The following is a 15,000-nucleotide window of genomic DNA, read 5'->3' as shown; positions in this document are numbered from 1 at the left end:
AGCCTGGTGTCTGACGGCGACAGCTGTGAGGAGAACGCTGAGGAGGAGCAGGAAGAGGTCCTGATGAGCATCCATTCCGAGCTGAGCAGAATGCGTCTGGAGCCCATGATCGACGAGCGTCTGGTGCGGCAGGGACAGAGACGAGCCATCCGCTCACTGAGCTGCAGCGCCGAGCTCCCGCCCGCCAGACCCGATCGCGGCCACCCCTTCAACGAGGCCCTGGCCTCAGGGTCCCTGCCGCAGATCCCAGAGCGGCCGACGCGCTTCGAGCAACGGGTGCATAAGCGCTTGCTGAAGGTCCACAGCGTTCCCAGTCTGTCGCAGGTTTGGGCGCAGTGTGGCATGCAGCAGCTCTATCACCCTTTTAAGAGAGGTTGGGTCACCAGCCGGGCGAGCTGCTTCAACTGCTTCCCTTTAACCGACACCCGCCCACTGCCCACCAAATAACAACACACACATAAATCACACACACATATATCTCTTTATTAATACACACGCATTCATTTCCAGTCAAACGTTTAAAAATACTTTACTGAGTTCATGTTTGTCTTGATCTTCATCAAATCCTTTTGAAGTGATTTATTATTATAATTGTTTCTGAGCACAGACTTTACTTTTTAACTGTTAGTTTATAGAGAACCACAGTAAAGGTGAATTATGAATATGATTTGTGTCTATCATGTCTGTTAAACGTGTGTTAAGGTCAATAAAAAGACGTCACATCAAAGACGTAATGAGAATATGCGTTTTTTCAGAAGAGTTTATCCTCCTGCATTTCATCTGTCTGTATCACTCTTGTTCTGCTGCACACACGTGGCTCGTTCCGTCAAAGATCCACACACACTTCAGCTTTTCAGCAGATGATTCATGATGATGAGTGACCAGTATTCAGTCTCGCCATGTTTAAAAATCATAACAAATGAAAGAACAAAGAAGCCCAAACAACACCGAGAGATTGTGAGAGCCGCTGACTGACAAAAATGATTTGTGTCCCCAAATATAACATAGAGCCTTATATAGCCTAGACTTACTTACATTTATTTGATGAACAGTTCATGAGGGAAAATGTACAAGTTAACAAAGAGCAACCAGAAGAGTGCAGGTTTAAAAAACACATTATTGAGAGTTTTGCAGAGAAAGTCATTCTGACAAATGTACATATATAACATCAGAAAAGCTTTCATCACAGACATTATTCCTCCTTAATAACCAATAAAACATTAACAAAAACTTTGTGTAACAATATCAAAGCTGTGATCTATAACCTTTGTCTCTAAATCTTTATGAAGAACTTTATACTGTATATCTTGTGTTGAAGTGAATCTGACCCATGAAATGAGCTCAAATGAATCACATTACAAATCTCTCTGTTTAAAGATCAGAGTAAGATAAGGAGACGCCTTTTATTTATGCACTTGCTCAATGGACTTTCTTTATTAATCACCAAAACAATAACAACAACAGTAACATATTGACACATGATGGTACTGATGATAAGAACTCAAACATGTTGAAGTCTGATGCTGCCGGAGAAGATCTGCTGATAGATGATGGGCTAAAAGAGACAAACATCTTCTCGCGTTCACACATGAAGTACATCGAGTCTGAAGTCCCGGTGGGGTTAAATCCGGCTTCCACCAGCTCCAAACTGTGCGTCACTTCTGAAACATTCCGTACTATCACCACCCACATATACATACTCGTCTCGTGAGATTGATTTCACCCTAATTCGTATAAAACGAGGTCGTGCGTAAGCGGGCAAGAAACCACACATGTGATTGATCATTCTGGTGGCTTCAAACTCCAATCCATTCCTGAGTTTCACCGCAGCCATTCCCACGTATCCTTCCTGATCTGAACACAAGCAGCGTGTCAGTGACATCACACCTGCAGAAATATCAGTCATCAGATTTATAGACAATGACCAAACCTGGACCTCTCACTCCGTAAACATTCACCTCCTCCACCAAATCCAGCAAACTAATGATGTCTGAAACCTCGGCGGTGGAAATGTTCTCTGCCTTCCACCTGAACACAGAATCACCATCAATCAACCTGAATGTGTCTCCGACTCGGTCCTGGAAGTAGATGAATCCGTACAGATCGATTTTCAGTAGATATCCACTGTTGAAATACACGTCGCCGGCCCTGAAAACATCACGTAACCTCTTCTGACGGTCTGACGCTGGTTTTGAGCATATCCCACAAACAGAGACAATACTGTTATCTCAGACACCAGCACACCCGTTTGCCCTGCAAACACACGCTCACGTCATCGTTCACAACTACACCGTCTCTGTAGTACACAACTCAAGATGGAGTTTTTTAGTGCAGGATGTCTGGTGACCCCTGACCTTTAGGCACCTCCACACACAGGCCTCTGGCGTCTCTGAGCGGCTCGTCTCGCTCTGTGTCGTATTTAGAGTTTCTGAGAACAACACGTGCACGTTTAAAGAGCCTTTAGATGTACCGCCCTGTCACGTGACTCCATTGACACAGCCCTACTTTATGCAGGCAACTTATGCGTCCGACGGCTCGGACCCGTCCGGCGAAGCTGACAAAACCCACGTTTCCCTCCACGGAGGCGTAGAAGTCCCTCACTTCAATACTCCCAAATGGCTGGAGCAATTTCCTCCACACATCTGCACGGAATCCATTGCCGATGGCCAGACGCACATCGTGTTCCTTATCGACTAGTCTCTGAGAGATAACAGGGCGGCCTGGAATTCAGGCTTGGGCGTAACCTGAAATCACACCATTAAATGTCATTTGCTCCACATGTCATAATGCGTTCAAGAGATCGATTTCATTCCCTCCTGAAGCTTTACTCCAAATAAAGAGCAGGGGCTATTCTGAGACCGGCGCCCAGCCCTTAACCTGCTCTCTCATTGGCTGGAGGGCTGATCACGTGACAGTCATGTGCTCTCTCAGAATCCTGTTTCAATGATTGACATTCCAGCGCTGAAATAAAAATCAGACGTTTGATGGAAAACCCTCGTGAGTGTAAAGAGTGAAGAGACATTAGCAGAGCGATGCTTCAAGTTATTTATAAGAACCAGCTGTGCTGGGGTCAGTTTTCACAGAGAACACACACACACACACACACTCCATGACCCCTGCAACAACCTCAACTCAAAATGTCTCTAGTGTTTTACTTTCACTGTCACGTCAACACACTTCACTCGGCGCTCACTGAGGCTGATACGGGTGATGATTGTGTTTGACAGGTTTGGTTTCATTGACAATAATTCTCTTCATTTACTCCTTTGTAATAAACATTTGAGAGTATATGTGAATGAAATCTAACAGATGTATTGTGTTGTACCTCTGGTGTGTTACAGAGATAGGGAAGAACCTCTCCGATATACTGAATCACTCTCACGTCATGCGTCCGACACTCGTCCCAGAACTGACACGCAGAAAACTTGAACCTGAGGGACGTGGAGAGTGTTAGTCTGTAGTGTTCCACTCGTATGTCAATCAGGATGTGATGATGTACCGGTCTCCACACATCCCATGAACCCGATGAGGAAGCCAGCAGTGTGATAGAGAGAAAGAGTCACGTAGATGACATCATGCTCTGTGACACCATTAGACGCCAGGACAGAAGATGGGTTAGATTGATCACAGCACCTTGAGGAAGACCTGAAACACACACCACTGCCTCATCATCATCATCATCATCATCAGATCCTGTTGACCTTCTTATCGGGACAGTTCAGCCAAAAATTTAAAATTCGGTTTACTCATGACTCTCATGTCATTTCGTGTGTGTGCTTGTGTGTGTTTGTTACCTGTATGTGTGAGGAACGTCTGGGTCTGAGGCTTCAAGTACACGTCTGCTCAGACTCTTCATACATGATGATGTGATCTCCTCTCTCATGATGAACATCATCACACCGTCCTGCTGGAGGTCTTCACACACCTCCTCAACAGCAGCCTGCAACTCTGACACCCACAACACACAACACACAACAGCTGCATACACACCGCACAATGTCCTACATATAACAGCAGATCCCATACTGGTCACAGCCACACTAGTAACAACAGAATCTATGAGTGACACACAGTTTATTAAACGGGATTATGTGAGAAATGTGTTGAAAGAACTCACAGCAAGACATTACATGGATACATGTGGGCTATGATTATCCCCTGAAGCCAATGCTGGTGCCTCAAAGGCTGATGAGAGTGGCCAGTTAACAGGGAATATGTCAGGTGTCATAGAATGAGTTACTTGAATTTTTGGACTCTGTGATTCCAGGACATTATGAGTCTCTGCAGATTTAGGGTGTGTGACGGGACTATTACACTGGGGTGTTTCAAATTAATTGGGACCAAATAAATCCGTTAGGAGTTGGTCCTGGGTGATGCTTTTGGTTTCTTCTGATGCACAATTTGAAACAGAAACATTTGCATGGGCAAAATTAAATAAAGACCCAACTGTTCCATTGGGACATCTGACTGTTTGCTCAGTGTGGAAATGATTTGGTTGAAATGGAGTTGTTTCAGTTATCTACAGGATATTTCACAAAAATAATATTTTTTTTCACGGTAACAATATATTTCACGACAACAATCTTATATTTTAATTTGATATCTATAGTGCTTTTTCTTCAATTTATTTTCTTATTACAGTTAATTTAAATGCTCACCATAGTTAATATGTAGGCAAATTCTGAAAATCTATGAACGATATCAAAATAATTTCTGATAATGGGATTTATTATTTATTTATCTATATCATATGTATACAGTAGGAAGATAGTCAAGAGGGTTAGTTATGAAGTCTGAATATATGCACTAACAATGAGAGTACAGTATATGACTGGTGTTCATGGGGTCTGCGGGTCTTCATCGCTCTTCTTTCTATTAGATGAGCACTTTTAGTGTGTTGCGAGTCTCTGTCTTTAGGTTTGTTTGTTTGTTTGTTTGTTTCTTGTGTTTCTTGTCTTTGCACCGCGAGTCTCTGTCTTTAGGTTTGTTTGTTTGTTTGTTTCTTGTGTTTCTTGTCTTTGCACTGCGAGTCTCTGTCTTTAGGTTTGTTAGTTTGTTGTGTTTCTTGTCTTTGCACCGCGAGTCTCTGTCTTTAGGTTTGTTAGTTTGTTGTGTTTCTTGTCTTTGCACCGCGAGTCTCTGTCTTTGTTCTTGTCTTTGCACCGCGAGTCTCTGTTAGTTTGTTGTGTTTCTTGTCTTTGCACCGCGAGTCTCTGTCTTTAGGTTTGTTTGTTTCTTGTGTTTCTTGTCTTTGCACTGCGAGTCTCTGTCTTTAGGTTTGTTTGTTTCTTGTGTTTCTTGTCTTTGCACCGCGAGTCTCTGTCTTTAGGTTTGTTTGTTTCTTGTGTTTCTTGTCTTTGCACCGCGAGTCTCTGTCTTTAGGTTTGTTTGTTTCTTGTGTTTCTTGTCTTTGCACTGCGAGTCTCTGTCTTTAGGTTTGTTTGTTTGTTTGTTTGTTTGTTGTGTTTCTTGTCTTTGCACCGCGAGTCTCTGTCTTTAGGTTTGTTTGTTTGTTTGTTTCTTGTGTTTCTTGTCTTTGCACTGCGAGTCTCTGGTGACTCCACAAGCGTCTCCAAGTAACAGCACGTCACATTAAAAGCGCTCACGTCACGTGTCGAGCATCATCACGCATTTCAATGCAAGTTTCGCCTTGACTCGCCTGAAGTTAAACTTTATTAAAACTATTAACAGCTTTACAAAGCAACCTGACTTCTGAAATATCTTAGAATGACCTTTTTGATATACCCTGCACGCGCAGATCACTGCACCCCTTCACGAGCACTGCGGGTGAGAGAGAAGCACCGGACTGGAGCGGGTCACGAAACTACAAACTGAATGAATGTCAAAAGAATGTTTGATGTGTTTGTTTTCGTTATGGGTGAATTAATTCACATGTTTTTTTCATGATAACACTCAATTTGCAGAGTTAACCACGCCTACTTAATTGCATTCCCCGGAATACACGGATTAGAAAAATCTCTTACGGTTGACATTTTATTCCGCGGTGACGGAATATTCCGCCCAGCTCTACTCTCATGTTTTATTGTTTGTTTCTCCAGAGCTCTCAAGTCTCAAGTCGCATTTCAACCCGTTCACACGACACAACTTGTATTTCTCACGAAGAATTAAGTGAGTTTCCCATATAGTTCAGGAGGTCCTGCCACGCACCAGACTAAACCAGACTTGTTTAGTATTAGTTCTGATTCAGAACCAAAGAAAAGGAAAGAATGTAATTTTCCATTTGCCTCTTGTTTGGCCTGGGCTTTTTCATTATATTTTATCCAGACGATGCATAATATTATTTATTTCATTTGTCTATTTCAGAGATGTCAGGGAAGAGGTAAATGAGCATTCTTTCATGCTTCGCTCTGAAGGATCAGCTCCCTAAAAGGTGGCCAGGTCAGAGGAGGAGACTGTGGAGAAGCCATCTATAGGTGTTTATCTCTCTCTCTCACACACACACAAACCTGCTCTAAGAAAGGCTGAATAAATAAATAAAATATATATATATTTGTACGAATTTATGCGTCACATGTTTCAGATCAGACCCCCGTCCCCACCCAAATCCCCGCCGTTGCCTCCTAAATCTCACTAAGGACTTGCTGACGCGGTCATGACCTTGGTGCCGTTGCATCATATGAAGCTCCAGATCAAACATCTCGCTCCAATGCTGCTGTTGAGCAATTCGCATGCGCAGCAGAAGATGAACGCGGGCTCGTTGAGCATGAACAGTCTTTATCCAAATCGGTCCGTAACGCCTTCGTTATTTTATTGAATTCCCTGTCCGCGTCTTTAAACGAGTAACTTTTGATCTTGAAAACGACGAACGTTTTGTTCGGTGGCGTTTTCACCTGTTGTAAGAATCTGTCCAGCTTGAGAAACGGAGGTCGTCGCCTCCTGCGGGAAACAAACTTCATCGCAACAAATCAATGTGATAGAAAAAGTCTGTCCTGAAATAGGGGGAAATCCGCTTGAGAATGAAAAGAGAGATGATGAAGAGAAGGGACTGAAGGAACATCTTTGTGAGTCGGTTCGGTGTGTTTGGGCTGAAGAACTGAACTTGAACACTCTTCTCTGTTTCTCGTGTGATTATAGACACAAAGCGCTTTTAAACAGTCAGCACCGTATTAACATCTCTCACATTTCATCCTTTCCACGTCTTTGTATGATAAGAGTACTGAAGGGATAGTTCACCTGAAGATGAAAGTTCTGTCATCATTTACTCACCCTCAGGTTGATCCAAACCGATTTACATTTATTTGTTCTGCTGAACACAAAGGGAGATATTTGAAAGAATGTCAGTAAATGAACAGATCTCGTCCCTCATTGACTGTAACATGTGTAACATTGACTGTACATGGGGGGTGAGATTTGTTAGGCTAATGAGATTCTTTGTAAATATCTTCCTTTGTGTGTAGCAGAACACTGTGTATACAGGTTTGTTCAATCTGAGTGAATACATGATGACAGAAAGTGTGAACTATCGCTCTGAGGCTTCTTTTGACTTGTGGGTTTGGGCTGCAGGTGATCGATCTCTCAGTGTCCTTGTATCCATCAGATTGTCCTATCAGACATGCGCACATTTACATTTTACATTTACATTTAGTCATTTGGCAGACGCTTTTATCCAAAGCGCACATCAATGTAACATCAGTTTTTGCTTTTTAAAATAATCCTACCTGTTTATTTTTATACTGCCACGCTGATCTGATTCCATTTAAAGTTTGGGTGCATTTACAAAATCATCCCAAAGGTTTATATTATGGATGTGGTTTAGATTTGATTCATTTTTCAATCAGGTTTAGTTCTGGTTCTGTAGATCAGCTTTGGCTAGGCCGGTGGCTTCAGTTGTTGCACAACACATGCTTTCAACCTTGCACTGCTTGACCTGCTTTGCACACGTATGACACAAAACATCCATTCAGATATTGTTTTCTAGATTTTCAACTGTCAACAGGATAAACGTTTACCTGTGCCACCCTGCGCCTGTGTTTCCTTCAGAAAACTGGATTCACTGTGTGGTAATAACTTGCAGGCTTGTAAGTGTTTGATCTACTAAAAATCTAACGTGCAGAAACATATCATATTGTAAAAATCTGACAGTGAATGTTACATACTCTCACACATCATAATTTTGATCGTCGGTTTAATAGAAAGTGGTGTTTTAGTGCCAGAACGTCCGTGCGGCGGCTTCACAGGAATGTTGCATAATATGGCGAACGAGCAGTCATATCAACATGATAACATGACGATAACAGCTGTTTCACTATAACTGATGAATTCAACTCAATGACCTCTCGCTCTCTCACACACTGTGACTTTCATTCTGACTTGTGGTTTGTGTTCAGGCATGAGATGTGTGTGTGTTGGGGGAGTCGTGCTGTGTTTTGAGGGTTCGTGTGCAGACCTGAGGATCTGATCTGGATCTGTTTCTCTGGAGGTCACAGTGATAAGCAGAGGAACCGGAGGTGTTAAGCCCCTCTTTACACTCCCAATTAGAGGGCAAAATACTTGCCATTCACAGTAAACCTTAAATCTCATAAATAGTTTCCTGTCATAAAACATGGCCATGGAATCTGGACACCTGCCATTGTAAAGGGTTGAAGTTAATCATGTTCATTGATCCGCTGCTATGTTGTGCTCAGTGTCTTCACTGGTTTCTTTTTGTTTGTTAATTCTTTAACTTTACCGCTCATAATAAATCAACAGGGTGAAAATCTGTCCAGTGAATTGATCCATTTACTTACTGAATGATAAGCTGCAGGTTTGTGAAACACTTGTGTAGTCGATAGTGTGTGTTCTACTTCTGTATCATCGTCCTTTCCTAAAATGCACATTGGGATAAATCTGTAGTGTGTTTCATTGTGGTTCTGAAAACACTGTTGACTACAACATGTGGACATATGTAAATGATGTGTTGTATGGTTAAACACATGTGTAATGTGTAAATGTCTATGTTAAAGTATCGTAATTGTTTGTAATCTCTAATTCTGTGTCATATCTGTCATACTGCCATGTAAATTGGAACTGCACCCATGTTTTCACCTACGGATGCACTTGTATATGGTTGAGGGATAATAAAGGGATTTGATAAGAAAGGCTATTTACACTTTTAATGAGTAAACATTTGTGCATGTAGACATGTAGCCCAAAACTTTTTTACCTTTGTGAAATGAAAGTCTTTCAGTGTAGATTCTTTTTCGAGGCTTTTGGACATGAAGCAGTGAAGACGTTGAGACTAAAATACACGGCAAGATTGCTCAGATTTTCAGTCTGGACTTGTTGCAGAAAGTCTTTGCCAGTCTCCAAATTTGATCAGTTCGTGTGTTTCTATCTGAAACTTTCAATAAGTCTGCAAGTGTGTGATGTCTAATTAAAAAAAAATCTGTTCAGATTTTAAAAGTCTTGTAGTGTATTCCAGCCATTACGTGCTTGTGTTTATTAGGACGAGAACACACTACAGTAGTGACAGCTCTCCGCCATTGAGCGCGTTTGGAGAAACATGCGCACCCGTTGCGTCATTTCGATCCGTGATAAGAATGTGCTTCTGTCAGTATCTTCTCCGCTCACGTTGTTTCAGGAATTTCACTCCTTCGACCCCTGCCAGCGGCCGCGCGCCCTATAAAAGCGCGTCTCCGCGGCGCGTCTCATACTTTCCCGGATCAGAAGTGCTGCATGTGTCCGAATTTCTGCCTCGAACCAGAACAACATGTTGCGTGTCAGATGCCTGAGAGGAGGAAGCCGCGGAGCTGAAGCCGCACATCTCATCGGCGCTATGGTGAATATACAGCTTTATATCGAGTGACGTATAATCACACGTGCACGGACAATTCTAATGCCTTATTAATGCAATACACGTGAACAACACAAGTATTTGAGAAGAAATCTTCCCATAAGTGATGTTAGCTACACACGGAGTTAATGGATAATCGCTTTCTGTACAGTTGTAATGTAAACGATATTCTTAGAAGTGTCGAGCTGGCTCGTAGTGACAGGTCATGTGTTATAGGATTGATTGACAGCACAGCTGGCTGCTCAAGTGTCCCACTTTGACTCTAGGGAACACTGAAAGAATAAATCTGATCCGATCATCATCATCAGACCTCATGTGCTGCAGCTCTACGTGTTGTTGTGTAATAGGCGCGTGGCGACGTGAGCCTCTTTATCTCTCTCTGTTTACTTTTCTTTCGCCTTGTGCAACACTCGCTCGTTTTTATCAATGCAATGAGTACGGTGCGATTTACACTCAACTCTCTTTATCATCAGCCCTTACAAAAAAAATAAGCCCGGTTTTAACTGGAAATAAAATAACATGCTTACTATAGTGACACCATTATAACGTTATCTATGGTTTTGTTGCGGTCACCTGTGATTGTTCAAACTGTAAGCCATTATTTAAAAATGAATTCACCTTTTCCTACAAAACCATAGTAACGTTTGCTAGTGACCTAAACATGTTGTTCATCCACCGGCGTGCGCTCGCGCTCGTCGGGTTTGCAGATGTGATCTCAGTATTGACTCTATTGATTTTTGCGTCTCGCGCAGGTGGGTCGCGCTCTGTCGGGATGGGTGCAGCGCGCGTTCCGCAGCACCTCGAGCTCGGCCGCCGCGCCGATGGCGCTCAACGTGGACGAGCCCGTTACTGAGCACGCGCCCGAGGAGTGCCCCGTGTGCGCCTACAACGAGTGGGACCCGCTCGAGGAGGTGATCGTGGGACGAGCTGAGAACGCCTGCGTCCCCCCGTTTACAGTGGAGGTCAAGGTACAAACTCACAGAACAGTAATAACCCCTTAAAACACCTGAACTGTGTTCCCCGGACACTTCGTAACCATGACATGTGTAGTAAAGCTTGGGTTATGCATATTGCAAAAGAACATGGTTACTACACATATGTCAAGATAACACCATGGGTAATGTTTGTATGTCTGTGACTTTTGAATGAATACTGTGATACGTCCAGTGCAGTAACAGCCCAACCATAGAGATGCCTCTGACTCCCCGGTCACTCACTGGCATCGTCGTGTGCGTCCGCAGGCCAACACCTACGAGAAATACTGGCCCTTCTACCAGAAGTACGGCGGACAGACATTCCCGAAGGACCACGTGAAGAAAGCAGTTGCTGAAATCGAGGAAATGTGCAATATTCTGCATCACGAGGGTGTTAATGTGACCAGACCGGAACCCATCGACTGGTCGTTTGAATACAAAACCCCAGACTTCACCTCCACAGGTACCTGTGCGCTCACATATCCATCATCAGCGTTCATATTCACCGGACTATGCGTCTCATGGACTTCATGTTTCACAGGCATGTACGCGGCCATGCCGAGAGATATCCTGATAGTGGTGGGGAATGAGATCATAGAGGCACCGATGGCCTGGAGGGCTCGCTTCTTCGAGTACCGCGCCTATCGGCCCCTCATTAAAGAATACTTCAGGCGGGGGGCCAAGTGGACCACGGCACCCAAACCCACCATGGCCGACGAGCTTTATGATCAGGTGACGCGCACACAACACACATGTATGTTTTATTATCTCTGTGGGGACAGTCCGTAGGTGTAAAGACTTGTATACCGTTCAAACTGTATATTTGATCCCCTAACCCTTAAGATTATAGAAAACTTTGTGCATTTTTAGATTTTCAATAATGATCTTTCTGTACAATTTATAAGCTTTTGTGTCCATTAGGACCCATGAGTTGGTGTGCATTCAGATTTAGGTCCCCACTAACATATAAAAACCAAGTCCACACACACACACACACACACACACACACGTTTAAACCTATTGTGCAGATTTATGTTCTGTGATTGACTGGAGTGGCCTCTTTCTGAATGAGTGTTTGTAGCGCCCTCAGCTGGCGTGTCCGTGTCCTTACGCTTTATATCCATCTCTGTAGGAATATCCCATCCGTACAGTGGAGGACAGACATAAACTGGCTGCTCAGGGGAATTTCGTCACCACAGAATTTGAGCCGTGTTTCGACGCTGCAGACTTCATCCGAGCCGGCACTGATATTTTCGTACAGAGGAGTCAGGTGACGCCTTGGCCTCTGACAGACGCTGTGTTTTCTGATCGCAGCTGCCTTGACATGTGATGTTTGTGCTGATTACAGGTTACAAACTACATGGGCATCGAGTGGATGAGGCGTCATCTTGCCCCTACCTACAAGATCCACATCATCTCCTTCAAAGACCCTAACCCCATGCACATCGACGCCACCTTCAACATCATCGGACCAGGCCTGGTGCTGTCCAACCCGGATCGCCCATGCCGGCAGGTCAGTAGTTGCTCACACTGCCCCCTGCTGTTGATGTGTAGTAAGTGCAGTTCTCTCACACTCGCTGTATTGTGAACTTCTTCTTCAGATCGACATGTTTAAGAAGGCCGGGTGGACTGTGGTCACTCCTCCAACTCCTCTTATTCCAGATGGTCTGTAAAACAGCTTCACACACCCATTCATTCAGTTTCTCGCTGTTGTTCATTTGAGTGAATTCTCTTGTCACATGTCTTCTACTCAGACCATCCGTTGTGGATGTCGTCCAAATGGCTCTCAATGAATGTGTTGATGCTGGACGAGAAGCGTGTCATGGTGGACGCTTATGAGACGAGCATCCAGAAAATGTTTGAAAAACTCGGTGAGGAGGATGGTGTTTTTAGCGCTGTGGCTCTGGTCCGAGACGATGAAATGTGCTTTGACCGTCTCTCTCTCTCTCTCTCCTGCAGGCATTAAGACTATTAAGGTCAGCATCCGACACGCCAACTCACTGGGCGGAGGATTTCACTGCTGGACGACGGACGTCCGTCGGCGCGGAACCCTCCAGTCTTACTTCCTCTAGACTGCCAGAAAACGCAGTTTTAATTGAGCTCAATGTTGTGCTCCAGCGATGGTTTGATAGCGCTGTGCATGTCAGGGCTTTAGCAAATGAATCCAATGAACGTAATAATGACTAGAAACCTCTCAAAAGTGATCTCAATAACAACTGCATCTCTGGCCGGCTGTTGTAGTGACTCCAGTGAAGCAGACAGACCCCCCCCACTTCACCACGACCATTAAGACAAGAGTTTCTACCTCCTCCTAGAAGATGATCAAAGATTTATATATAAAATATATATATATATACTTTTTTACCCTTTATGCAAAGTATGCAATTATTTTTATAGCCGTATATATCAGTTCTTTTTCTCAAAAGTGTAAATATTTTAATATATATGTGCATTTTATGTGCATATATACTGCCGATCGAAGGTTTGGATCATTAAGAGATTTTTTAAGGAAATGAATGTTGAACTGTTTGTCAACGAAGCATTTTACTGGTCAAAACCATCTAATTATTTATTATAATGTCATATGATTTTAAGATCAGTTTAATTTGCGATAGTAAAGCCCCATTTCAGCTGAATTACTTTACAGACATCAAGACATTTGTCTTCATATTTTAAAGCAAAGAAAAAGTCATTTGTAACATGTTTTCACTGTAATTTTCTTTCAATTGAATTAATGTTTGGTGAATAAAGTATGTTTCTTTAGGAAATGTCACAGTGATTCCAAACTCATAAAGAGTTTCCCTTGACAAAAGGGTTTTTTATACATCTGCAAGTCTGTTGTCATTCACAATAGCAGGAGTCGGGACGCCACGCAACGCTCTCTTGTGTACCTGGAACATATTTTTTGTTTTGTTGTGTTTGTGCCGTGATTTCAGTATCGGGTCAATGAAAAACCATTAAAAATAAACTTGGAAATGAATGTCTAGCTGCATTATTTATGCATTTCTAAGAAAGCACACGATTCACTGATGCATAAGGTCAGTATTTAATAGTTTATACCCACGCCTGCATCACCTCTGCAGATGTTCCCATTACAGGCCTGTTTGCGCTCTTACCCTCCGGCCAAATGTCCTCTTGTGTTATGCAGTTTGTTGCCGTTGTTACACTGTGCGGCACGATGTCTCATTTTAGTGAAGTGGAAAGACCCACATCACATGTCTGTTGAATAAAAGATTCCCTTTATTTGATGAAACTAGAGAAAAACAAAAAATCTCTCTGTCGATCCAACACAAATAATGTTTCTCACATGTGACCACCGGCCTACGCAAGTCCCGTCGGCTGAAGTTTGGTCATTGTATTTAATGAGCATCTATTTATTATGAGATCTTTATGTTTTGACAGCGGGCACTTATTTTATGGTAACATGATGATCGTGTACTTGTGTGGAGAATAATACAAACGCCAACAGAAATACCCGTACACACATTGCTTTTTGTACACATCGCTGTCGTCTCCACTCCCGATCTTTCATGTGAGCGGTTTGTTCCGTTTTCTTTTCCCGCTGACACACTAAAGCTGACCGTAAAGGCTGAAGAAAGCCCGTGAGCGCCTACCGTGGAGCTTTCTCCTGTTTGTTTGTCACAATCCGACCCGCTCGTCATCGCGTTTTTAAAGTTCCCACCACGCGCACGGGCCTCCTCTTTGCGCGCAAACCACCGCCCATTGGTTATCGCTGGATCATTTGCATTGACGTCATTCGAGGCTGTAGGTCAATCCCTGCGCGTGCTTTTATTGGATCTGCTGCTGTCACTGATGTTCTAAACGCGCGCTGTGCTTCATCAGGAAACTCGCGACGCTCGAACGCCTTTCTTCTCAGAAAACGCTTTCTTATCAGCGTTTGACAGCTTCACGTCTGTTTGTGATCTTCTCTTCATCTTAAAGAGCCGCCGGAGACAGAGTCGTAGGCCCGTGATTGAGAGCTGCCGATTAATTCAGGATTTGTGGACGCGCCGCTCTGGAGGTTTGGCTAACGGCTCGTTTGGCGTCATAAATGCCGAATCGCGCGTTCTGCCGCGGGATCGGAGCCGATTTCAGCAGCCTGTTGATGGAATAAACGCACCGGTGTCTGTGACTTCCAATGACTGTGACTGAAGAGGCAGTAAGCGAGGCCGTGCGGGCGTGTTTCGCGGCCGTGGAAGGAGAATAACTGCGAAAACCCGCAGGCGAAATGGA

General features: G+C 43.6%; 4 protein-coding genes across 4 annotated transcripts in view; 3 read left to right on the top strand and 1 right to left on the bottom strand.

Moving 5' to 3' along the window:
- Positions 1-687, top strand: part of hdc (histidine decarboxylase) — a 4,411-nt gene extending 3,724 nt beyond the window's left edge. The window contains exon 10 of the mRNA XM_056766467.1: positions 1-687. This exon is cut by the window's left edge and continues 210 nt beyond it. Within this exon, the coding sequence (XP_056622445.1) occupies positions 1-447 (447 nt within the window). The 3' untranslated portion in view covers positions 448-687.
- Positions 688-1,256: 569 nt separating this feature from the next.
- zgc:158482 (uncharacterized protein LOC100009650 homolog) lies at positions 1,257-6,917 on the bottom strand. Its single transcript, XM_056766005.1, is given in 12 exon segments — positions 1,257-1,551; positions 1,554-1,648; positions 1,701-1,849; positions 1,926-2,176; positions 2,179-2,253; positions 2,355-2,428; positions 2,498-2,700; positions 3,326-3,449; positions 3,493-3,645; positions 3,795-3,948; positions 3,991-4,056; positions 6,731-6,917. Coding segments are annotated over 12 exon segments (1,581 nt in total). The 3' UTR covers positions 1,257-1,501.
- A 2,621-nt stretch (positions 6,918-9,538) lies between these two features.
- Positions 9,539-13,747, top strand: gatm (glycine amidinotransferase (L-arginine:glycine amidinotransferase)). The gene is made up of 9 exons (XM_056766152.1): positions 9,539-9,778; positions 10,546-10,761; positions 11,035-11,230; positions 11,309-11,499; positions 11,900-12,037; positions 12,116-12,280; positions 12,369-12,432; positions 12,522-12,638; positions 12,727-13,747. The coding sequence occupies exons 1-9, from the start codon at positions 9,710-9,712 to the stop codon at positions 12,837-12,839; spliced, it is 1,269 nt and encodes a 422-aa protein (XP_056622130.1). The 5' UTR covers positions 9,539-9,709; the 3' UTR covers positions 12,840-13,747.
- Positions 13,748-14,523: 776 nt separating this feature from the next.
- Positions 14,524-15,000, top strand: part of pde8a (phosphodiesterase 8A) — a 24,268-nt gene continuing 23,791 nt past the window's right edge. Inside the window, exon 1 of the mRNA XM_056765660.1 lies at positions 14,524-15,000. This exon is cut by the window's right edge and continues 436 nt beyond it. The gene's annotated coding sequence lies outside the window, so the exon portion shown is untranslated.

The sequence above is a fragment of the Triplophysa dalaica genome, chromosome 14, assembly GCF_015846415.1.
Source record: "Triplophysa dalaica isolate WHDGS20190420 chromosome 14, ASM1584641v1, whole genome shotgun sequence".
Classification (NCBI taxonomy): Eukaryota; Metazoa; Chordata; class Actinopteri; order Cypriniformes; family Nemacheilidae; genus Triplophysa; species Triplophysa dalaica.
The sequence above is the reverse complement of the archived record's forward strand: the minus strand, read 5'-3'. Positions and strand labels throughout refer to the sequence as shown.